Source organism: Cervus elaphus, chromosome 4 (genome assembly GCF_910594005.1).
Source record: "Cervus elaphus chromosome 4, mCerEla1.1, whole genome shotgun sequence".
Taxonomy (NCBI): domain Eukaryota; kingdom Metazoa; phylum Chordata; class Mammalia; order Artiodactyla; family Cervidae; genus Cervus; species Cervus elaphus.
Window position 1 is genome coordinate 56721888 of NC_057818.1, and position 24672 is coordinate 56746559.

A 24672-nucleotide genomic window follows, 5' to 3' on the forward strand; every position below is an offset into this window, starting at 1 on the left:
ATGCAGGTGGGCACCCATTACAGAGTTGGGAATCAATTTAAAGGGTTCTGACCGGTGTTTAAAGATACGAATAGAACAGTAGAAAATACCACTATGTTGATTTAATATCTTACTTTGCATCACGGTAAGAAAAGTTTGAAAGCCACTGGTAGACGGCAGCCAGCATCATACAGTGATTTTCAGACACTGCCCACTAATACAACCGCTATCAACTCACTTTGAGATGCCCGATCCCGCTCCGCCCAAAGATTCCTGCCTCTCGGCGGCTCTGTCTTAGCAGGACTCTACCGCCAGGGGGCGCCCGTGCCCCGACGTGAATGAGTTATCTATTCTCTACTCGGCCCAACCCGTGATCTTGGGGTTCCCTCTCGCCCCGAGGGTCGGGTTTACTGGGACTGGAAGCCCTGACTACGAATAGAATTTCCCGAACAGAGGACGGCAGGAGGGCGCAGGCGGTCACAAAGGGATGTGGCCATCCTAAGATACCCCTTATCCGTTCATTCCACAATGTTCATTAAATGCCTCCGTGCACCTCCCAGAGCGCATATTCGGTGGGGGAGAACGGACAAGACCTCAAATTCACCACCCTGCCTGTGCAGGGAGGCCTCCTCGCCTAGACTGGTGTGGGACAACCCGGGTGGAGTCCTGCTGGCTTGGAGTCCTTGGGCAGCTTGCACAGCCTCTCTGTGCCTCAGTTTCCTCTGTTCTAAAATGGGCCTAATAACATCTGCTTCATAGGGCTATCATGAATATTAAATGAATTAATATTTGTAAATTACTTTGAAGGATCTGGTATATTTGTTAAATCAATTGCTAAAAATTCCCATTTTACAGAAAAGAAAACAGGATCAGAGTAGGGAAGTGAATCACCAAAGCAATATTTTTTTCTCCTAAGGAGAACTCTTGAGTTGAGCCCAGTGATCCCCAATTCCCAGCCCAGAGGCTTTTCCTTGGCATTGCACTTGGGGTAGAAGTAAACCCCGTTTCCTTGGCACAGTGGCGGGGTGGGGGGCGGTGTGGCTGCTGAAGCCAGTGAAATACTCTAGCAGAGCCCAGGGCTCAACAACACAACAGTCAGTGTTGGAATCACAACTGAAACTAGCGTGGGGCCCTGTCTCTGGGTCAGCAGAATAGCCAGACAAGTAAATAAATCATTTTCTTACCATCAGCGACATCCACACTGCAGTATAGATGTACAAGGAGAGGAAAGTGAGCTGGTCAATAAGATTCACAGAGTTGCCTCTTCAGTACTGAATTGTGATGACTATGAAGTAAGGCTGGGCATGGCATTAGCCCGCATTCAGGAGAAGGGGATCTAACAGGGCCAGAAGGTGCAGGCTAATTACATGACCAGGTTCCAAGATAGCTGTATCACCTATACCTGCTGCTCTATGGTCTTGCCCCGAATGTTCAACCATGTTCAAGTTCCACTTGGAGTTCCCTATGACCATCTTGGGCTTCCCAGGTGGCTCAGTTCAGTTCAGTTGCTGTCGTGTCTGACTCTTTTGAGACCCCATGGACTGCATTACACCAGGTTTCCCTGTCCATCACCAACTCCCGGAGCTTGCTCAAACTCATGTCCATCAACTTGGTGATGCCATCCAACTATCTCATCCTCTGTCATCCCCTTCTCTTCCTGCCTTCAGTCTTTCCCGGCATCAGGGTCTTTTCCAAGGAGTCAGTTTTTTGCATCAGGTGGCCAAAGTATTGGCGTTTCAGCTTCAGCATCAGTCCTTCCAATGAATATTCAGGACTGATGTCCTTTAGGATGGACTGGTTGGATCTCCTTGCAGTCCAAGGGACTCTCAACGGTTTTCTCCAACACCACAGTTCAAAAGCATCAATTCTTCAGTGCTCAGCTTTTTTTATAGTCCAACTCTCACATCCATACATGACTCATACATGACCCAGGTGGCTCAGTGGTAAAGAAATCCACCTGCCAATGCAGGAAGAAAAAAGTTATCGCTACCAAAGAAGAAAGCAGGAAGAGGGATAAATTAGGAGTTTGGAATTAACAGATACAAACTGCTATATATAAAATAGGCAATAAAAAGGGACCTACTGGATATAGCTCAGGACCTACTGGATATAGCACAGGACCTACTGCTCAATATTTTGTAATAACCTATAATGGGAAAGAATCTGAAAAGGAACATATATATGTATATATTTAACTGAATCACTGCCGTACACCAGAGACTAACACATCGTAAATCAACAGTACTCCATTTTTTAAAAATCCGTAATGTACAATTTACGATTTTAACCATCTTAAAGTGTGTAATTCAGTGGCATTTGTCACATTAATAATGTGGCATTAATAATAGTGGCAACCATCACCATTATCTCATTCCAGAACTTTTTCATCCCTTCCCCCACCCCCAAACAGGAACCCTAAACCGGTTAAACAGTCACCCCCAAATCTGCTCTCCCCTCAGCTCCTGGAAACCACTAATCTGCTTTCTGCCCCTATGACTTTGCCCAGTTTGAACACTTCATATAAAGGGAGTCATGCAATACTTATGTGCAAGAACAGAGCCCTCAAAGGTATCCAGATCCTAATCTTTGGAAACCTGTGGGTGGTCATTTCTGTGGTGGAAAGGACCCTGCTGATATGGTTAAGCATGTTGAGATGGGGTAATTATCGGGGATTCCCTGAGTTGGCCCTAAATGTAACCACAAGGATTTTCCTAAGAGAGGTGGAGGGAGATTTGAGCACAGAAGAGAAGGAAGTGTGATGGAAAAGCAGATGAAAGCAGAGTCAGGCAGAGGAAGTGCTATGCCATTGGCTTTGCAGATGGCGGAAGGGGCCCAGGAGGCAGGAAGATGCATTCTCCCCTGGAGCCTCTCAAGGGAGCAGGGCTTCAATTTCAACTCAAAACAACACAAATACATTCTCTTATGGTTCTGGAGTCCAAAAGTCCAAAGGGAGTCCTCAGGGGAATAGCATCAAGGTGTTGGCAGAGGTCGTTTCTTCCAGAGGATCTTAAGGTGAATCTCTTCCTTGCTTTTTGCAGGTTTGGTGGTGGTCTCACTTGTTTAGTCACTTAGTTAAGTGTGACTCTTTCGCGACCCCCTGGACAGCAGTCCCCCAGGCTCCTCTGTCCATGGTACTTCCCAGGGAGACACCAGGGAAGCCCTGAAGGTATCACTACAGTCTCTTGTATTACTGTCTACTCCTTTCCCCCTGCTGTGGTCCAAGCTCCCTCTGCCTCTCTCTCATAAACCTGTGATCACAGTGAGGGTCCACCTGGGGAATCTCTCCATCCCAAGATCCTGAACGTGATCACCGCTGCAAAGGCCTTTTGTCCTGCAAGGTAACATAGTCACAGGTTCCAGGGATTAAGACGGGGACGTCTCTGGGGGCCGCTCTTCAGCTGATCAGAGACACTGTCTTTTAGAATCCTCCACCTGGGATGGGACTTAAGAAGTGGCCAACTCAGACGGCGTTTATACTTTTCAGGCAAAGAAACAATAAATCTGTGAGGAATTGACAGGATAAAGAGGCACTGGGGGCCCAGTTAGTGAGACGCTAGAGAATTTAGTCTTGTGACTGGAAATTAAAGCAGTAACCCAAGGTTTCCCAAGGTTGGTTTGGGCTTCCCTGGTGGCTCAGATGGTCAAGAATCAGCCTGCAATGTGGGAGACCTGGGTTTGATCCCGGGGTTGGGAAGACCCCCTGAGGAGGGCATGGCAACCCACTGCAGTATTCTTGCCTGGAGAATCCCATGGACAGAGCAGCCTGGCGGGCTGCAGTCTGTGGGGTCGCAGAGAGTCGGACACGTCTGTGACGAAGCACAGGAAGCTTTCTTTATTCAGGGTTCTCGGCTTGATCCCCTATGTCTGCTGATAAGGGCGTCCTCCTTCCAGGTGTGGGGAGGGTACCTTTCACAGGAGAGATTTATTTCCTGCTTTCAGGGAGAAAGAAAGGGGGGTCAGAGTGTCTTATGTTTGCCACCTTTTTCTTCTTTTTAAAAAATCATTTATTTTTGGCTGCATCAGGTCTTAGCTGCACGGGCTTCTCCCTAGCTGAGGCTTGTGGGTTTAGTTGGGCCGTGGCATGTGGGATCTTAGTTCCCCGACCAGGGATCGAACCCACGTCCCCTGCACTAGAAGGTGGATTCTTAACCCCTGGATCACCAGGGAAGTCCTGAAGCATATTTTGAGATGGCCCGTCCTGGGCCCCAAACACACTTGCAGACACGTGCAAGAGCTTACAGACACACACATCTGGGGTACACTCTCCACCCTACTCTTTCTCCCGAGATGGGTAGAACCCTATATCCAGGCAGCCAGACCTAGTTTTCAGGCCAAGGAGACCCAGAGGCAATGACGTCTCCCGCAGCAGAGAAAGAAGAGAGTTCCTGACTTGGAGTGACACCTGGGTCCTAAGCACTCACTAAGTGCCCAGGCCCTGTGGCCCTGGGTCTCCCTGGAATCCAGCCAGCCACTGACCTCCCCGCTCCCAGTCTTTCTGGCCATCTATTGGACAAGCAATGAACAGTCTACTTGATTTGAAAGAAGGGAAGTGTTCTGGGCCCATTTTGCAAGTCAGCAGAAATTGGAAAACTGACTCAAAATAAGAAAGCAGAGACAGAGGTCCTGGTGCTCCTTCTCCTGCGAGCCTGTCCCCCGAGGGCTGCTCTCCATGGCCCCCAGCCCGGCGAGCAGATGACACAGTAGCAACGGCAAGAGGAGGGACACACAGCTTGGTACCAGCGGGGACCATTCAGTTAAAAGTGATGTCGCCTCCTGTTTGAGAAACCACGCAATAGGGAAGTAAAGTGAGGAACTGGTTATAGATGAAAAGGAACTGCGCGTTTCTCTGTGCATTTCCCCTGTTTCCTTCTATGTATTTGTAATAAACTCAGCAGTTTTCCTGGTCAGCAACTTTCCATCCTACACAAACTCTGGGCTCTGTGAGAGCTGACAACTGTGGGGCGGGGTGCAGGGGTGCGCCTGAGATTGTGAGTTCTGGTCCCCAGGTTGGACAGACCCTCACAGGTGGCCACTGTCGCCCCCACTTAGGGAAACCATGGCTTTTTGCACCACAGTCTGAGGAGGGAAACAGACTGTTCTGGGGATCCCCCCAAACCACTCTGAAGTTTGATGAGTCACTGGAAGGACTTAAAAGAATTCAGAGAAATTGTCATACTGATGGTTTGTTACAACAGAAGGGTACAGATAAAAATCTGCATACCCGGGAATCCCCTAGTGGCCCAGTGTTTAGGACTTTGCACGTTCATTGCCCAGGCTCCGATTTTGGTTTTGTTTTTTTTTTCCAGGCTCCGATTTTGATTCCTGGTGGAGGAACTACGATCTTGCAAGCCATGTGGTGCAGCCAAAGAGAAAAATAGAGTAGAATGTTGTTGTTGTTTAGTCACTAAGTCCTGTCTGACTCTTTTTGTGACCCCCCCCCCCCCATGGACTGTAGCCCGCCAGGCTCCTCTGTTCATGGGATTTCCCAGGCAAGAGTACTGAAGTGGATTGCCATTTCCTTCTCCAGGGGATCTTCCCAACCCAGGGATAGAAGCCAGTACCCTGCATTGGCAGGTGGATTATTTACCACTGAGCCACCTGGGAAGCCCATAGAATAGAAGAGAACAGAAAATAGAATAGAATAGAATCCGCAAAGGAAAAATTGCCCAAGGCAGTATTGAGGGGAGACCGGGCACACACTTCCGGTGGGCTCTTCCACTGTGGACAGTGCTTGACTTTCCCAGTGCCATGGCCTGAATCGTGTCCCCTCCGGTTCATACGTTGAAGCCCTAACTCCCACACGTGACTATAGTTGGAGAGGAAGACAAGAGAGCAAGGTTACTGAGGTCCTAAGGGTGGGATCCTTGTACAAGAGGATTAGTGTCCTTATAGGAAGAGACGTGAGCGTTCTCTCTCTCTGTCTCTCTGCCACGTGAGGGGACAGGGAGGAGGCAGTCATCTCCCACTCAGGAAGCAGGCCCTCACTAGGTACCTTGGTCTTCATCTTGGACTTCTGGCCTCCAGGACTGTGAGAGAGTACATTTCTGGTTTCTCTCATTTTCCCCCCATTTATGTTGTACAAGCTGCCCAGAGTGTGGTATATTGTGCCTGGTGTGATTAGTCACTCAGTCGTGTCTGACGCTTTTCGCCCCCGTGGACTGCAGCCCACCAGGCTCCTCTGTCCATGGGATTCTCCAGGCAAAAATCCTGGAGTGGGTTGCCATGCCCTCCTCCAGGGGCTCCTTCCAACCCAGGGATTGAACCCAGGTCTCCTGTATTGCAGGCAGATTCTTCACTGTCTGAGCCCCCAGGGAAGCCCAAGAATACTGGAGTGGGTAGCCTATCCCTTGTCCAGGGAATCTTCCCAACCCAGGAATTGAACCAGGTTCTTCTGCATTGCAGGCAGATTCTTTCAGCTGAGTGGTATGTTATGGCAACTCAAAGCAGACCAATACACCCAGCAACGACGTGTGATAACACAAATGCAGCATAGACCTTGGAGTCCAGTGTTTTTACTGGGGGCCTGTTATAGGTTTGTGTCCCCCCCAACAAAATATGTTCAAGCCCCAACCCCCACTCCCTGTGAATGGGACCTTATTTGGAAACAAGGTCTTTGCATGTGATCAAGTTAGGTGAAGTCATGGGGGGGCGGCTGGACCCTAATCTAATACGAGGGCTTCCCAGGTGGTGTTAGTGGTAAAGAACTCACCTGCCAATGCAGGAGACATAAGAGATTCCGGTTTGATCAGGGAGATCCCCTGGAGGAGGGCATGGCAACCCACTCCAATATTCTTCCCTGGAGAATCCCCACAGACAGAGGAGCCTGCTGGGCTACAGTCCACAGGGTCGCAAAGAATCAGACACGACTGAAGCGACTTAGCACGAATGCATGCAATCCAACATGATTGGTAGGTATTCTTATTTAAAAAAAAAAAGGGAAATGTGGACACCGAGACACGCATGCCAAGGGCTTAGCATTCCCTCCCAGTTGCTGGGCAAAGCCCACACCTCTCTTTGGATGAGGTTAATTCTCTCTCTTTCTTTTTTTTCTGGTTGTCTTAGTTCCCAGTCCAGGGATTAAACCCAAATCCCCTGCAGTGGAAGCATGGAGTCTTAACCTCTGGATTGCCAGGGAAATCCCGAGGTTAATTCTTGACTACATGCATTACCAGTCACTTGGGGAGCCGGGTTGGATGCCAGGAGAGTGGCCTTAGATACACGTCCTTTGTTGCTATTTTGTTCTGACCTTCAGGAGAGGGATGGACGCTTATCAACTCAGCCTCTGGGCAGTGCTGACCATGCTCTCCTGTTACGGCGGGTCTCAGTCTGGAAGCTTCTCACCGGAGATGCCTAAATCTTTTGCAGGCCCCTGAGCAAAATGAAAATGTGCGGCCCCTTTGACAAAAAAAAAAAAAAAAAGTAGGAAAAACCTTTTTCCTTAACATCAAAAAAAAAAAAAAAAATTGACGTGGGATTTCCCTGGCTGTCCAGTGGTTAAGACACAAAGCTTCCACTGCAGGGGGCACAGGTTCAATCCCTGGTCAGGGAACTAAGATCCCACAAGCCATGCAGTGTGGCCAAATTAAAAAAAAAATCGTTGTAAAATGTCCATCACGTAAAATTTACCATTTTAACCATTTTAAAGTATACAATTCCGTGACATAAAGTACTCTCATGATGGTGTGCCACCCTCTGCACCATCCGGTGCCAGAACTTTTACATCTCTCCCAAAGGACACCCCTACCCATCAACAGTCACAGCCACAGCCCCAGGCAACCAGTAGTCTACTTTAAAATATAGGTCCCTTCCGAGCATGTGGCCCTGTGCAAATATATATATGTTATAATAAATAATAATAATAAATTACAATGTATATATATTAATGTATTTATCTGGCTGAGCCAGTTCTTAGTTCTTTGATCTTCATTGCGGCATGCCAACTCTTAATTGCAGCACGTGGGACCTAGTTCCCCAACCAGACTATGGATTGAACCCCTTGCAGTGGGAGCCCAGAGTCTTAGCCATTGAACCACCTCAGAAGTCCCTCTTCACAGTGTTTTTAATTTACTAGCTAATGTCCAATTCCCCAGGTTTGACTGGGGGTTGGGGGGGGGCGGTGAGCAGTGTAGACTCTCACAGGCTCTCAAAGCAGCATATTCCAGACTCTCTCTATGCCCAAGGAGGGGGATGGAGGTGGGACGGGGGCTGAGAACCTGTCCCTTGCTCTAGGCTGTCCCTGGGTCGGCCTGGTGTGATCCAAGCTTCCAGTTCCCCAGGTGTGTGCTCCTTATCCCATGAGATTTCACTTACAGAACACAAAGTCCAAGATCAAAATTATTAGGAATTCCAAGATGACCACCTTAGAGCATCAAACCTCAATCAGGAAGCCCTTCAGAGCATGGGGCCCTGGGTAAATATTTCACTTTTTACTGTGGAACTGGAGGCCTTGTGTGGACACAAACATGTCCCCAGGACAGGTGGGGAGGTTGTGTCCTTTGGGGATCCTGGGTTTGGGGCAGGCAAACAGGGAGGCAGGATTTGTGAGGTCTTGCCTTCCTCTGCCCTCAGCTTCTTCATGGAGTCGACATTTGCCTGGCAAATGAATGAATGACTGAATCCCTGCCTCTGGAGCCCTCCCCACCCATTTCCCTTGAGAGCCCCACTAGCCCGGGGCTGACCCAGGGTGGCCGCGTCCTGCATTAGACCTGTCCTGCAACGTCCAAGCATGAAAGGAGAAGTCAGAAGAGATGTTTTCCAGACATCGGCAGCTCTGAGCTTCCTCTTTCGCTCATTTGTGAATGGTCACATTCCCCTTCCTGTTGGAGCTTCCTTCACGGACAGACAGGCAGGTCCAGAAACTGGACGGCCCTGGGAACTCCTGGCCCCTCGGACATGGAGAGGCTGTTGCTGCTGCTGCTGCCCCCGCTGTGGGCGGGTGAGTGGGCCGTGGGGACAGCGGGTCCCAGGCTGGGGCTGGGGCTGGGGCTGGGGCTGAGCCTCTGTGTTCCCCCAGGGCCCCTGCAGAAGGAGTCACCATACCAGCTGCAAGTGCAGGGGTCGGTGACGGTGCAGGAGGGTCTGTGCGTCTCTGTGCCCTGTAAGATCTCCTACCCCCGGCTTGACTGGACCGACTCCACACGTGTTTACGGGTCATGGTTCCGGAAAGAGGATAGATCCCAAGAGGACGTTCTTATGGCCACAGACAACTCAACCCGGGGTGGAAAGAAGAAGAGAAATATCCCATTCCACCTCCTCGGGGACCCCAGGGCCAACAACTGCTCCCTGGGCATCGCAGACGCCCGCAAGAGGGACAGTGGAAACTATTATTTTCAGCTGGGAAGAGAAGCTGCAGAACACAGTTACAAGAATAACCAGCTCACTGTGAATGTGGTCGGTACGGAAGGGTCCCCAGGAGCAGAGGTCAGGGAGGGTGGGAAGGATGGACCCCGTGGCCCTCCATCTCTGAGGGCAGTGGGGGACAGTGGCCCCAGTCAGATCAGGGTGGGCACACACAGGGGTCCCCCTTGGGGTCTGGCCTCTCCGTCTCTCCTCTCCAGCGCTAACATGGACTCCCGATGTCCACATCAAGGAGCCCCTGGAGTCCGGCTCCAGCAGCCGCCTCAAATGCTCCCTGCCTGAGACCTGTGACTGGGCCACGCCTCCCACCATCTCCTGGACCGGGGATGCCCTCAGACCCCCGGGACTGGACTCCAAGGAGGCCTATAACTCCCCGGAGATCTTGCTCACCCCCCGCCCGCAGGATCATGGCACGAGCCTCACCTGTCGGGTGACCTTCCGCAGGGCTTCTGTGAGCGCAGAGAGGACTGTCACGCTCAACGTGTCCTGTGAGCACTGGGCCAGGCCCGCGGGGTGCCTGCGGGGCTGGGAATGGGCGCTGGTGACCCCAGGCCAGGGGCTGAGGGGGCCCTGTTCCGCTTTGCTTCCGGTTCTGCGCCTCCGGGAAGTGTGGGGGGCCCTGGGAAGGGGACCGGGGCAGGGGCAGTTCTGACTCCCTTCCTCACCGCGGCGTCTCTGCCCCCCAGATCCCCCCCAGAAGCTGACCATCAGCGTCTCCGGAGGAATTGGCACAGGTAGGAAGGGTGGGCCGTGGAGCATGGCAGGGATCGCAGAGAAGGAAGAGCTCCCGTTCATTCCGGATACATGCAGATGAACCTCAGAAACATCACCTTAAGGGGAAGAAGCCGGATGTTTACATGCCACGTCCGGAAGACATAAATCTATAGAGACAGTCGTGGTCGCTTAGGGCTGGGATAATGGAAGGACTGGGGGAGATGGCTGAGGGGTGCGGAGTGTTTCAGAGGGGGTCGTGAAAATGTTCTAAAATTGACTGTAGTGATGGCTATCGTGTGACTTTCAAGTGGTATGTAAATGGAGTTATATGGTTTGTGAATTATATCTCAATAAAGCTACTTAAATATGCGCTGCAATACGTGAACCATGAACTTCCAGATGTTCAAGCTGGAACACAGATCAAATTGCCAACATCCGCTGGATCATCGAAAAACCAAGAGAGTTCCAGAAAAACATCTACTTCTGCTTTATTGACTATGCCAAAGCCTTTGACTGTGTGAATCACAATAAATTGTGGAAAATTCTGAAAGAGATGGGAATACCAGACCACCTGACCTGCCTCTTGAGAAATCTGTAGGCAGGTAAGGAAGCAACAGTTAGAACTGGACATGGAACAACAGACTGGTTCCAAACTGGGAAAGGAGTACGTCAAGGCTGTATATTGTCACACTGCTTATTTAACTTAAACACAGACTACATCATAAGAAATGCTGGGCTGGAAGAAGCACAAGTTGGAATCAAGATTGCTGGGAGAAATATCAAGAACCTCAGATATGCAGATGACACCACCCTTATGGCAGAAAGTGAAGAGGAACTAAAAAGCCTTTTTAAGAGGAGAGTGAAAAAGTTGGCTTAAAGCTCAACATTCAGAAAATGAAGATCATGGCATCTGGTCCCATCACTTCATGGGAAATAGATGGAGAAACAGTGGAAACAGTGTCAGACTTTATTTTTTGGGGCTGCAAAATCACTGCAGATGGTGATTGCAGCCATGAAATTAAAAGACACTTACTCCTTGGAAGGAAAGTTATGACCAACCTAGATAGCATCTTAAAAAGCAGAGACATTACTTTGCCAACAAAGAAAGGTCCGTCTGGTCAGGGCTGTGGTTTTTCCAGTGGTCATGTATGGATGTGAGAGTTGGACTGTGAAGAAAGCTGAGGGCCGAAGAATTGATGCTTTTGAACTGTGGTGTTGGAGAAGACTCTTGAGAGTCCCTTGGACTGCAAGGAGATCCAACCAGTCCATCCCAAAGGAGATCAGTCCTGGGTGTTCACTGGAAGGACTCATGCTGAAGCTGAAACTCCAGTACTTTGGCCACCTCATGCGAAGAGTTGACTCATTGGAAAAGACCCTGATGCTGGGAGGGATTGGGGGCAGGAGGAGAAGGGGACGACAGAGGATGAGATGGCTGCATGGCATCCTCGACTCGATGGACATGAGTTTGGGTAGACTCCAGGAGTTGGTGATAGACAGGGAGGTCTGGCGTGCTGCGATTCTTGGGGTTGTAGAGTCAGATAGGACTGAGCGACTGAACTGAACTGAAAGCTGCAAAAGCTACTTGTGGGATCTCTTTGCAACTTGAAAAAAATAAATAGGATAGAGAAATAGAAAACAGGGCTTCAGAGTCTGGGCTCAGCTCTCTCTCTCTGTGTCTGTCTCCTTCGGTCTGTCTGTCTCCCTCTCTCTGAGTGTGCCTCTGTTTCTCTCTCTCTCCAGAGCTGGAACACCTGCAGAACGGCTCATCTCTTCCTGTTGTGGAGGGAGACTCTCTGCGCCTGGTCTGTGACACCGACAGCAACCCCCCGGCCTCACTGAGCTGGTCCCAGGGGAGCCGGACCCTGAGCCCCTCACATCCCTCGAGCCCTGGGGTCCTGTCCCTGCGACGAGTGGAGTCGGGCCACGATGGTGAGCTCACCTGCCGAGCTCAGCACCCTCAGGGCTCCTTGTGGGTCTCCCTGCATCTCTCTGTGCAGAGTGAGCTGGGGGTGGGGTGGGGCGGGACAGGACACGCGGGCGCAGGGAGGGGACAGACACCACTGACTCTGCTCCCTCTCCGCAGCCCGCCCGCAGCTGCTGGGCCCCTCCTGCTCCCAGGAGGACGAGGGTCTGCGCTGCAGCTGCTCCTCCCGAGCCCGGCCGGCCCCCTCCCTGCACTGGCGGATCGGGGAGGGGCTGCTGGTGGGGGAGCTCAGCAACGCCTCCTTTGAGGTCAGCTCCAGCTCCGCCGGGCCCTGGGCCAACAGTTCCCTGAGCCTCCGAAAGGGGCTCAGCTCCGGCCTCAGCCTCAGCTGCGAGGCCCTGAATGTCCACGGGGCCCGGAGCGGGTCTGTCCTGCTGCTGCCAGGTCAGGGGTCTGTTGTAGGGGGAGAGGCTTAGAGGGGACGGGAGTCATCCTGACATTTGGCGGGGAGAGGGGCCTGGGCGGGAGGGTTGAGAGGCAGGGGTGGGGGCAGAGAACTGTCCTTCGGCTGGCTAGGGGCTGAAGGGCAGGAGAGCTCAAACTCTATGGGAGGAGGGGGCACGTGAGTCCTGGGGCTTGGACGGGAGTCACCCTCAATCTTGCTCATCTGCAGGGAAGCCCAGGCTTGGAGGAGAATTTGTTCTGGGGGCCATCGGGGGAGCTGGCGCCGCTGGCCTGCTCAGTCTCTGTTCCTGCCTCATCTGCTTCACGTGAGTGTCGTCTCTTGGGGGATGGCGAGTGCAGGGTGGGGAAGGGGACGGAGCCTTGGAATCCCTGGAGGAGCCCCTCTGGAGGAATCTTCACGGTATGGAGCTTTGGAGAAGCGGGTCATGGGGCAGGCAATCAGAGCAGGGTCTGTCCCCACCGTGCACCCCAGCCATCGGCGAAGGACGCCTGTTGTCACTATGAAGGTCCTGAGACGAGGTGCGTGCCCTGCCTCTTGGCCTTGGTCTGCCCGTCCAGCCTGTCCCTCTCGTAAGTTTTCCTATCTTTTGGCTGCTCCACGAAGCACGTAGGATCTTAGTTCCCCGACCAGGAATCGAGCCAGCAGTGGAAGGGCCGAGTCTCAACCACTGGCCACTGGCCTGCCAGGGGAAGTCCCAGCCCCTTCTAGCCTCAAGTGGGGATGGGGAGGGGGTTGGAACGGGGGCAATGGCCACCCTGCAAGCTCTGAGCCAGCTGGGCTGCTGAGAGGTCCTGGCTTCCCCTCTCAGACTGAAGACCTGCAGGAAGGCAGCCCGTGAGAAGGATGAACCCTGCACACTGGGTCCCACCTCCCAGGTGAGTGGTGAGGTCCCTCAGGGTCCCAGCTGGCTGACTCCCCACCTGGCTGACTGCCGTGGCCGCAGTCCTCGTGATGACTCAGATGCTCATCACGACCCACACAGGCTTTTCCTCTTGGGTCCCATCAGCATGGGGCTTCCCAGGTGGCTCAGCTGGTAAACAATCCACCTGCCAATGCAGGACACATGGGTTCTATCCCTGGGTTGGGAAGATCCCCTGGAGGAGGAAATGGCAACCCACTTTAGTATTCTTGCCTGGGGAAAGTACCTTGGACAGAGGAGCCTGGTGGGACACAGTCCACAGGGTCGCAAAGAGTCAGACACGACTTGGCAACTAAAACAACCCATCAACACAGCCACTCAGCCCAACGACCTGGGAGCCCCTCCCTTTTGCCCTCTGTCTCCTCTGGACCACTAATCCCTCTTACTGATTGTATTTACTTCCAACTGGGCCCTCCTCCTTTCTCTCTGGACCCCAGACCCACTTTCCCCCCACTTCCTACCTCGCCTCCCCCAAGACAGGATGCCGCAAGGATCTCCCCAAAACAACTACTATGTACTACCTACAAAATCAAGTTCAGGGGCCCCCAAGATACCAGCAGGTAAGTTCTGAGACAAACTTATCAGGCAAGACATTTCAAGGGCTTAGAGGTTCCCTCCCAGGTGCTGGAGTGAAAGGTCAAATTTTCTTCAGGCAAGGTTAACTCTTTCTGGCATAAGATCTTTCGATTATAATACTCATAATGGGGGCTTCCCTGGTGGTCCAGTGGTTAAGGCTCCACGCTCCCAATGCAGGGAACTAGATCCCACATGCTGCGGCTGAGAGTTGGCATGCTGTAACTAAGACCCAGTGAAGCCAAATAAATAGATAAACATTACCAAAAAACAAGCAAACGAAAAGGCTTATGCTGCAGTTTGGGGGTTGTGTCTGCCTGACTCTGTAATGATGCATGGTCCCTGAGGTGAGCTCAGGCCTAAGCAAATCCCTGACCTTCTTATGCCATCCATCCCATTCCAGTCCTATTAGATAGTAATATAACTGACTACAGCTTGCATGTCTGCTCCCCCTACTGCAACCGTGAGGTCGGGGGTGGCATCTTCTTTGTTCCTCACTGAATATCCAGTGCCTGGCACCAGGGGAGCAGGTCCATAAGGCAGCACTGGAGTCAGAAGGACCTAGAATAAATCTTGGCCTTACCAATGATTAAACGTCGGGCTTGGGGACATTTACTTAGTTTCAATTTCTCCACCTGATATGTGTGCACTTAATCGCTCAGTCGTGTCCAACTCTTTGCAACCCCATGGACTGCAGCCCACCAGGCTCCTCTGTCCATGGGGATTCTCCAGGCTAGAGTACTGGAGTGGGTTGCCATGCCCTCCTCCAGGGGATCTTCCCAACCCAGGGATCAAACCCAGGTCTCCCTCATTGCAGGTGGATTCTTTATCGTCCGAGCCAGCAGGGAAGTTTATCGACACAGCCCCTATTTATCTCCACCTGACAAGTGAGGATAACAGTGTCTCCCAAGTAGACTGTTGTGAGGAATCTAGGAGACTGGCAACTGATTACCAAGTGCCAGGCATTAATACTCTCAAGCATTGAATGAATGAATGAATGAATGGGGGCCCAGCCAATGTTTGGAATGAACAGGTGAAAAGACTGAACGTTCAGTTTCCAGGTTCACTTGTGGGCCCTTCTTGCTCTCTCCCAGCTCTTTATCCCTTTTTAAAATTTTTCAATCGTTTATTTTCATGTGGCTGTGTCAGGCCTCAGTTTCGGCGTGCACATCTTTGATCTTCTGTGCGGCATGTGGGATGTTTAGTTGTGGTTTGTGGGATCTTAGTTTCCTGACCAGGGCCCCCTGCACTGAGTGGGCGGAGTCTTAGCCCCTGGCCCACCAGGGAAGTCCCCAGACCCTGTTATCCTAATATGACGCCCTTCTTTCCCCTCCATGCAGGGTTACCAGGATGAGTGTCCTCCAGGCAGCCCCCTGGCCTACCCGCCCCCAGCGGCGGCTGCCCCCCTCTCAGGGGAGGAACAGGAGCTTCATTACGCCTCCCTCAGTTTCCTCGAGCTGAGACCCTGGGAGCCTCGGGACCAGGCCACCACCAGCACCACCGAATATGCAGAGATCAAGATCCTTAAATGACAACCCTGCCTCCCGCAACCTTCTGCAACCTCTGGCTGGGGGACCCAGGGCTTCTCAGGGAAGAGAGACATCAGGGATGATGCCTGAGAGAACAGTTTTCCATGTACATGGGCTACCAACTAGCATATGCAAGTCCCGCTGGTGGGGTGATGGGCGGAACTGGGCTCACGTCTCAGACCCGTCACCAAACACGCGTCTGAGTTTGAACACATCACCTTCCTTCTCAGCCTCCTACTCTGTAAAATGGATATCACAAACCTAACTCACAGGGTTGTTGTGGGCATCAAGGCAGTAATTAACATATAGTGTCCAATGGGGGTGAATGTGCAAAGGGCATCGCACCCAAGGTCAAACCTCTTCCCTGGGCAACCTGCTGGGATAAGGGTCTGGCATGCTGGGCCAAATGGGGACCACTCTGCAGGGCTATCTAGCTCCAGAGGTGCCTTCCCCCACTCCCAAGGCTGAGCAGAGGTTGTCATTAGGCAGGATCACATCCCTAGGCTCCATGTAGCCCACCCCTTCCTTCCCTTCCACTCACACTCACCCCTGGGGCACTTCCTATGAACACACTGCAAACTGGACTTTCTCTGAGCCTGCTTCCTGGAAACCCAACTTGTCTATTTTCTCGGACACAAAAATCATTCACTGATTATCTGAAATAAATGACAAGGGTTCTTTTTAATTCTGTGTCCTTGATATTTTGGTTCTTAAAGAGTTTTTTTTTTTTTCAGAATCTGCTTATAAAATTCCTTGCAGTTCCATTCTGTGTCCATTTACATTAATATAGTTTTTACAAGAGTCACAGCCAACTGCTTTTGTTCTTTTTCCCACTGAGCGTCCATTTAACTTTTTCCATTGTTTCCATTCATGAGGGAACACGCCCAACAGTAGCATGAGGAGCCAAGATAGGAATATGTTTTAGCATAAAGTTAATAATTTCAGGCTGTAACTGCTCTACAAACTAGAGGTGCTGAAGGACGCAATTCCATCTTTCATGGCACATTTTGCCTTGCCATTTTTCAGGATTAGGTTGCATCTCTTGATCAATGACCTTTAGAAATGGTGTCCAGACTTCCCTGGTGGTCCCGTGGTTAAGAATGTGCCTGCCAACGCAGAGGATACAGGTTTGATCGCTGCTCCAAGAACTAAGATCATTAATGCCAAGGACATCCTCCTCTTCTTTCAGAGGCTGGGATGATCTGTCAAAACCTGGGCTCTGGAGACAGGTAAAGGCTGCCTCAGGGACAGGGAGGGAGACTGTCCACTGTCCACACTCTTGCTGCTCTGCCTGGATGTGGGCTTCTCCTGTTGTCTGAGCAGCGCTGGTCCTGCTGGCTTGGCTTGCTCAGAGAGGGGAGGGGAGGACCGGGGTGGGGAGAGGAGCTGGACCTTGGCCAAGTGCACTGAGGGCGGGAGGGTGGTGGTGGGGGGGTGCAGGCGTCGACTGTGATCATCCCTCCTGCCTGATCTGGGATCCCCAAGGGTGGCTGACGTCCCTCTTCTCTTGTGGACTCACGAACACAGAGGGGCTGCCAGTGGGAGATTTTCTGATGGGCTTTTTCACTCATTGAGGAATACCTCCTTCTGCAAAGGGTTATACACCCTTCCTTTCAACCAGGAAATGGTCATCAGTCCGCTCATTCTTCCTTCCTCTCCAGAGAAAGGAGAGAATCAAGGCTTCTCTGAGCAGTTTATCCCCCCTTCCAGCCTCTGAGTCTTCCCATCCCAAAGCAGGGCGCACAATTTAAGATATCCAAAGTGAAATTCAAGGAGGCATGTTTATCTCCTCCTCCATTTTTCTTTTTAATTGAAGCTCCTCCTCCTCCTTGATCCTTCTCAGTCTAATTATTTGCCACATGCTGCTGGCCAACCCGCCTCTGACATCTCTCCCCAGGCTCTCTCTTTCTCTGTCCTGTGGCCTCCTCCCTGGTCTCTCTGTGTCCAGGCTCCCCCCAAAGGTGCCCTCCAGTCTGGAGGACCCTCATTCTCCATCACAACCCGTGCTTTGTCTTCAGAGTGCCGACCACAGCCCCAAGTCATGTCCTTTCGCTTGACTGTAGGCTCCATCAGCTCAAGGACCTTGGTGCCTAGGTCTGGTTCGTCAGGATCCTCTGGGCAACATGATGGGTGTCGTATAGTATGAACTCAAGACATGTCTGCTGAATGTTTGTTGAATAAGAGGAAGGGTGAATGTGCAGAAGAGAAGGGTAAGTGGATGAGAGAATGACTGGTAAATGAGTAGACGGATAAAAGGGTGAATGGATGGAGGGATGGATGGACAAGTATATGGATGGGTGCATGGATAGACAGATGATGGATGGTAAGTGAAAGAATGGATGAATGAGTGTCTGCTCAAAAATGTGGACAGATCTATGGAAGAGTGGAGGGAACTCCCTGGTGGTCCAGTGGTTAAGAATCTGCCTTCCAATGCAGGGGATGTGGGTTCAATCCGTGATCAGGGAACTAAGATCCCACATGCTCTGGGGCAACTAAGCCCTCTCACAGCAACTAAGATCCGACACAGCCAGATAAATAAATATTTTACAAAAAGAAAGAGTGGATGGTTGGATGAAACACTGAAGAGACAGATGGATGGATGGGGGGAAAAATGAGCTAAATTTTTCCAAAAGGGACTTCTTTTGCAGACAGTCAACTCTCCAGGTTCCAATGAAACCATTTATTGTCAAAGCATAGTGGTGCCAATGGCAGCGTCCCCACTGAGGGGACCAGCCCAACCCCCATCTGTGACCGGGGGGTCTTCTCCACCCGAAGCCTCAGGGGCTGGCGGGAGACAACAGCTGAAGGGAGGGATAGTCGAAAGGAGGGAGTTCACAGTATCTGGGGCCTAACTTCCGGGTTCCCTGAGGCTGATCTAGACCGATGATGAGCAGTTTCACCTGAAGAAGCGGCAGGAATGCACATTTGAGGGCTCTTTCGAGAAGCTTATCTGTGATTCTACAGCAGGCCTTGAGTCACATAGCTCCTTTTTTTTTCCTATTTCAAACCCCAGGCTGAAAGTTCTAGAAGACAATAAAAATGGCTGTCAGTGTCATTCATTCAAAGGGTACCCTTTAAGCCCCTACTGTGTGATAGCAGCTTCCCATCAATACTTTTCTAGGGATGGGCCACACCACCACAAACAAGAGGACCAGGGAGGCTCTGCTGGGCTTATAATCTGGAGGAGAGTTGTGGAGACACGACAGATTAAACACACGCTTCCCCCCAGGAGGGGACAGGGGGTGTGCAGAAAACAGGAGACACGATAAGGGAGGAGGTGGGGAGGCACCTCACTGGGGCGATCAGGGGAGGCCTCGGGATCTGATGGGCGGTGATGAGAAGGAGCCAGTCATGGCAAAAACAAAGGGGCCAATGGTCACAGGCCGTGGGGATGGCGCATGCCGTGGTCCTGAGGTGGGACTGATCTCTGCCTGGGCTGGAATCTGAGGGGAGGACGGGCAATCGGGCCAAGGCAGAGGCAAGAGGATCCCCAAGTTGCTCCAAGGTCCCCGGGCTCCTTAAGGAGCATCTCCTAATTTCCTAACCAAGGGAAAAACCTGCTGCTGAGTGAGTGGTCCTCAGAGACTGAGCAAACTGGAAACTATGGTCCTGAAAGGGGCCGTTAGGTTTGCTTTTAAATTTCAACTTTATGGGCTGGATGGGGAGGTCGGATGGCCTGCTCGGTAAATATGACTGGGGCCTCTATGAGCCAGGCCAGCGATGTGAGTGGGGAACAGAGATGCAGAGACAGACTCGACCTGGTTCTCACGGAGCTCATCACCAGCAGGTGACTATGACAAGTGACCATGCGCCAGGGGATCCAGGACAGGGGACGGAGGCAGAGCCCTGGAGAAGGTGGACTAGGAGGAACTTAGCAACTGCCCGGAGGGACAGGGTTGAGGGACAGGGAGAGAGGGCTGTGGGACAGGCCAGAGGTCTCTCAGACAGCTGTGGGGGTGGGGACAGAGACTGGGACGGGGCAAGCCGGGTGGAGGGGGTCATGCCTTCATTTCTGGAGAGTGTGGTTAAGGTGGAGTGTGCTAGGTTCCTGAACAAACAAACAACCTGGCGTTTCTGGAGCGCTCTGCGCCCAGGCACGGGCGTAAACATCAGACGGCATCAGTGGAGACAGCGGGGGTTGCCAGGGACAGGGTTGAGACCCCCCGGTTCTTCCTGCTGGAACCCACCTAGAGTACCACCTGGAGGTCCAAGGGGTCATAGGCAGATACCCGCAGGTCCTGCAGCAGGGCTTCCAGATTGTTCCTCAGTGTGGAGTAGGGCGGCTTTTCCTCGTACTGGAGGGCCATCACCACCTTCAGGTACTCCTGCAGGGTCTCTGCGGTCAAGATACGGGGGAGGCCTGAGGGGGGTGGCCGCCCAACCCAGAGCCCGGGGGGCTGTGCCCAGGGAGTCTCAGTCATGGTGCTCCTTTGCTCAGTGCTTCCTCTGTGCCTGGCACCACCGCAGCCATGTAATAGATTTTTATTTTTTTTAAACATTAAACATAAGCACCGGGAAAGTGGTACTGAGAGCAGCAGCATGCCTGTAACCTAGCGTCACTGATAGGGATAGAACAGGACACTGTAGGGAAACAACAGCCAGTCGAGACGGCGATGGTCAGATTCACTGCCGTCCCATGGTCCTCTTGCTCTGGTCTACATTCTGTAAACAATGACTCTGCGTGGTTATGGAACGGCTGAGATCGTTTATAGCACTGCGCAGGAGAATCATGCCTATAGAAGCACCACCTGAAAAGCCCTTGCCGCGCAAGGTGGGTGACGTCAACCATTAGAGAAGAATAAAGCCTGTCTGCCGAACAAAGCATGTCTGCAGCTCCTCGCGTCTTCTTCCAGCTTCTTCCTATCTGCTGCCTGGCTTGCAGCTGGCCTACCCTGGGCTCAACTATGGCAAGACAGATAGTTACTCAGGACATTGTAGAAGTCCCAGTAGGGGACTATAGATAGAGAGGAAACCTAGGCAGCTTTGGAGACTAATGCTGCCTCAAGAAAGCTATTGGGGCTTCCCAGTGGCGCAGTGGTAAAAGAATCCGCCTGCCAACGCAGGAGGCACAGGTGATGTGAGTTCGATCCCTGGGTTGGGAAGATCCCCTGGAGGAGGAAATGCAACCCACTCCAGGACTCTTGCCTGAGAAATCCCATGGACAGAGGAGCCTGTCAGGCTACAGTCCGTGGGGTCGCAAAGAGTAGGACACGACTGAGCAGGCACACACACACAGAGCCTGCTTAATTCTGGGGCAGAGCCCACTTGCCTGCTGGCTTGCACCTCTCACGAGCATCCTACATTAATAAATCTACATTGTGCCTATCATTTTGCCTCTTGCTGAATTCTTTCTGAGCTGAGACAAAAAGAATCTGAGCCTCGGTAAGTCCAGGCATCAGGTGAGTGATTCCAATTAAAAGACCGTGGGGTCAAGTCCTAATCTGACATGCATGGATTTATAATCAGCTATCAACTCACGCCGACCTTATTTCATCAAAACCCCTACTGCTTCCCCCTCCTGTATTGTTTTAAATCAAATCCCCGCTGATTATATGATTTTATCTCTATTTGGTGTGTATCTCTAAAATGGGGGCCAACAAGCTTTTACTGTGAAGTGCCAGAGAGTAAATATTTTTGGCTCAGAACGCAGGGAACCTGTGAGGGGAAGACCAAACTCAGCTGTTCTCCCACAAAAGGCCCAAGAAGGGAGGCGGGGAAGCCAATGCAAATGACTATGCACCAAGACTGCTTTATTGATGGATACTGCAGCTTGAATCTCACAGGTTTCATGTGTCATGAAATGATGTTCTTTTGATGTTTTTTCAAAAGATACAAATGGAATTATAAACAAAACAGAAACAGATGTATAATTAGAAAGGCATTTTGTCATATGAAACATGTATTTCTAATTATAATCCGTTACTCACATACATATATATAACTACAACTATGTATCACTGAAGCTAGTATCTCATTAAGCATTTCCTGAACTTGTGCAGGGCATTCATACTTTTCCCGTCTTTTAGGTTTTGCTTATCTGTTTATTTTTGGCTGTGTTGGGTCTCTTTGCTGTTCTCGGGCTTTTTCCAGTTGCAGCGAGGGGGAGCCTGCTCTCTAGCTGCGGCGCCTAGCCGTCTCGCTGCAGCGGCTCCTCTCGTGGCAGAGCGTAAGCTCTAGGGTAAGTGAGCTTAGCAGCTGGGGCTCCCAGGCTCTGGGACGCAGGCTCAGCAGTTGTGGCACACAGGCTTAGGCGCCCCTTGGCCCGTGGAATCTTCTCAGCTCAGGGATGGAGCCCATGTCTCCTGCACTGGCAGGAAGATTCTTAACTACTGGACCACCAGGGAAGTCCTTTAACTTAAAAAAAACCCACCTGATCCTCCATCCCTGAGAGAATTGCTGTTCACATTGGCTGCACATCCTCTCCAATGCTTTCTTCTCAGATTTTCTTCTCTGACGAGATCTTTTAATAATGAAAATGGGATCTGACCTTGTGTGGTTTCATATATATATGTATGTACGTATGTATTTGGCTGCAAGGGGTCCTACAGTTGTGGCATGTGGGATCTTTGATCTTCGCTGCGGCACGCAGAATCTTTAGTTGCAGCATGTGGGATCCAGTTCCCTGACCAGGGATCGGACCCGGATCCTCTGCACTGGGAGCTCAGAGTCTTAACCACTGGACCACCAGGGAGGTCCCTGTCTTTTTCACTTTTAAAATCCCCATTAAATGGATTTCATGACTGACTAATGAGTCACAAGTGAAATTTCAGCTGACATTAAGTGTATTTCACCACAACTTAAAAAATATCCATAAAATTCTATAAGTATTGACACACAAAATCTCCACGGAATCTTCTTAGATGGAAAAGTAAGTCAGAGACAAATACAGGTGATATGATTCCATTAAAAAAAACCCACACATTATGTGTATGTGGTTACATGTGTGTGTGTGCGTCGCTGCTGTTACCGTTCAGACACACTCCTGAATCTGGCTGGGGGGGAGACTTGTTTCTACGAGGGGCACAGATACACGTGTGATTTGGGAAACTCAAGGGAAATAGAGGGGTGTGAGGACGGGTACCCCGGGATGGGCCCGAGTCCTGGTCCCTCTGCGGCCCCCGCTGGCTCCCTCCCTTGGGACATACCTGAGGGGGTGATCCAGCGACTGCACTGTCCCACGAGGCCCTCCGGGTTGTCAAGAAACCTGAAGGGACAGAGGCACGCGTGAAAGGCCTTTCAGGGAAGGAGAGTCACCTTTTGAAACAGGATGTCTGGTAGACGTGCCCTAGTTTTCCTTATTCTCATCAGTTGTGACCTAGAACAGGAGTCCCCAAACTTCGGGATCTAATGCCTGATGATCTTGAGGTGGAGGTGATGTAGTAATAATAGAAATAAAATGCACAATAAATGTAAGGCGCTTGAATCATCCCAAAATCATTCTCCCACCCTCCACCAGTCTGTGAAAAACTGTCTTCCACAAAACCAGTCCCAGGGGCTAAAAGGTTGGGGACCGCTGCTCGAGAGTCACCTTGGACACTGGATGAGTGAATTCTGAACGAGGCGTTTAGGGGAAGCACAGGCTTCCAACTGCAACATTTTTACCAACTTATCAACACATTACCTGGTTTTGCCTGTGTGTGTGCCTGTGTGCATGCTCAGTTGCTTCAGCTGTGTCTGACTGTGACCCCACGGACCAAAGCCCACCAGGCTCCTCTGTCCATGAGATTCTCCAGGCAAGAATACTGGAGTGGGTTGCTATGCCCTCCGCCATGGGATCTTCCCCACACAGGGATCAAACCCACGTCTCTTAAGTCTCCTACATTGGCACGTGGGTTCTTTACCACTAGCACCACCTGGGGTGCCCATTTGTAAATATATACATATATAAGTACACACACACACACCCCTCCTGGACCATGAAAGAAAAATGAAAAGTTAGTGGGGAGGGATAAATTAGGAGGTTGGGATTAACATATATATACTGGTACATATAAAATAGATAACCAGTAAGGATCGACTGTATAACATAAGGAACTCAGTATTTTGTAATATACTATGTGCAAAAAGAATCTTTAAAAGTATATACATGCATATATATACATACATAACTGAATCACTGGCCTAGACAACAGGCTGGCTCCCCACTGTCTGCAGAGTGGTGCTGTGATACCCTTCCCCTCCTCCACAGCCCAGAAGTCCCTCAAAGCCTCTTGCTCTCCAACCCTTTCTGTTCCACCCCTTCCCATGGCTCTGGGCCCAGCTCAGGCCTCACTTTCTGCATGGACCCCGGCCTCCTCCCCAGCTTTCCATTCACCTCCCCACAGAGCCCCAGAGAGTCTGTCTATGCCTCTGCACATACCGCTCCTCTGCCCCTGGCTGCCTTTCCCCACCTCAATCCCCAGTAAGTGGCCACTCTCCCTTCTGGACATGGCTCGAGGGCCTGTCCCCTGGAAGCTTCCTCTGAACCCTCCCAGGCAGAGGAAATGGGTCCCTCCTGAGTGCCTGCACACAGGTCCATGGATGCCTTACAGCAACTGTCACATGTGTACAAGGACGGGGTCTGATGCATGTCTCTCGGGATATATGAGGTAAAAGACTGAGCAACAGAGTGATGGCATAAAAGGGCTGTGCCAGCCTCAGGACAGCGTAAATTGTGTGAGCACTTCCCCCACACAGGCTCTCACCGTCGGGATCTGTGGGACCTCTCTGCCCAGCTGCAGGCTTAAGAGCAGAGACCAACTCCAACCAGAGTCTGTGCTTTCCCAGCTGGGGGTCTTGCATGCCAGAAAGCCTTGGGGAATCAGACTGCCTCTCATCTGTCTCTGTTATTCATTCATTCTGTCATGAACTAGAATTTACAAAAAAAAAAGAATACATATTTGCTGAGTGAATGGGAAAAAAGCCACATACACCAGTAACGTCAGAGAGGACAGTTGAAAAGTGCAAGTGTTAGTTGCTCAGTAGTGTCTGTTTGAGACCTCATGGACTGTAGCCCGCCAGCCTTCTCTGTCCACGGAATTCACCAGGCAAGAACATTGGAGTGGGTTGCCATTCCCTTCTCCAGGGGATCTTCCTGAGCCAGGGATCGAACTCAAGTCTCCTGAGTTCCAGGTGGATTCTTTACCATCTGAGCCACCAAGGAAGAAAATGTGCATATCTCAACACTGCCCCCTTGTGGTCCCTCAGGTCAGCTGACAGAGGCTGGGCTGTG

At 51.3% G+C, this 24672-nt stretch overlaps 2 protein-coding genes across 9 annotated transcripts in view; one reads left to right on the forward strand and one right to left on the reverse strand.

Moving 5' to 3' along the window:
• The first annotated feature begins 8761 nt into the window (after positions 1-8761).
• Positions 8762-16146, forward strand: SIGLEC11 (sialic acid binding Ig like lectin 11). 5 transcript variants are annotated; one of them, XR_006340636.1, is made up of 10 exons: positions 8762-8914; positions 8993-9373; positions 9537-9824; positions 10023-10070; positions 11791-12048; positions 12134-12418; positions 12648-12744; positions 12912-13009; positions 13249-13315; positions 15273-15347. XR_006340636.1 is itself a non-coding variant. In XM_043899910.1 (9 exons), the coding sequence occupies exons 1-9, from the start codon at positions 8872-8874 to the stop codon at positions 15462-15464; spliced, it is 1659 nt and encodes a 552-aa protein (XP_043755845.1). In that variant the 5' UTR covers positions 8762-8871; the 3' UTR covers positions 15465-16146. The 5 variants fall into 5 exon arrangements, 2 of the variants coding, with proteins under 2 accessions (XP_043755845.1, XP_043755846.1); XR_006340637.1 differs by having other exon boundaries at positions 12912-12958; positions 15273-15337; XR_006340635.1 differs by having other exon boundaries at positions 12912-13315; positions 15273-15359.
• A 1980-nt stretch (positions 16147-18126) lies between these two features.
• VRK3 (VRK serine/threonine kinase 3) overlaps positions 18127-24672 on the reverse strand; it is a 36556-nt gene continuing 30010 nt past the window's right edge. For 3 of the 4 annotated variants that reach the window (XM_043899920.1, XM_043899918.1, XM_043899919.1), the window contains exons 13-15: positions 22607-22665; positions 19649-19797; positions 18127-18484 (exon numbers count right to left, since the gene is read on the reverse strand). In XM_043899920.1, coding sequence (XP_043755855.1) covers positions 19649-19797; positions 22607-22665 — 208 coding nt within the window. In that variant the 3' untranslated portion in view covers positions 18127-18484. Of the gene's footprint in view, positions 18485-19648; positions 19798-21796; positions 21922-22606; positions 22666-24672 lie in introns of those variants that run through there. The other variant, XM_043899922.1, reaches the window with a different exon arrangement.

What these genes read in the sequence shown, in the direction of transcription:
- SIGLEC11 (XM_043899910.1), top strand. Translation starts at nt 8,872, where the DNA reads ATGGAGAGGCTGTTGCTGCTGCTGCTGCCCCCGCTGTGGGCGG. An exon ending in GTCTGTCCTGCTGCTGCCAG is followed by an intron (nt 12,419 to 12,647) that starts GTCAGGGGTCTG and finishes GCTCATCTGCAG; the next exon opens with GGAAGCCCAGGCTTGGAGGA. An exon ending in CACTGGGTCCCACCTCCCAG is followed by an intron (nt 13,316 to 15,272) that starts GTGAGTGGTGAG and finishes CCCTCCATGCAG; the next exon opens with GGTTACCAGGATGAGTGTCC.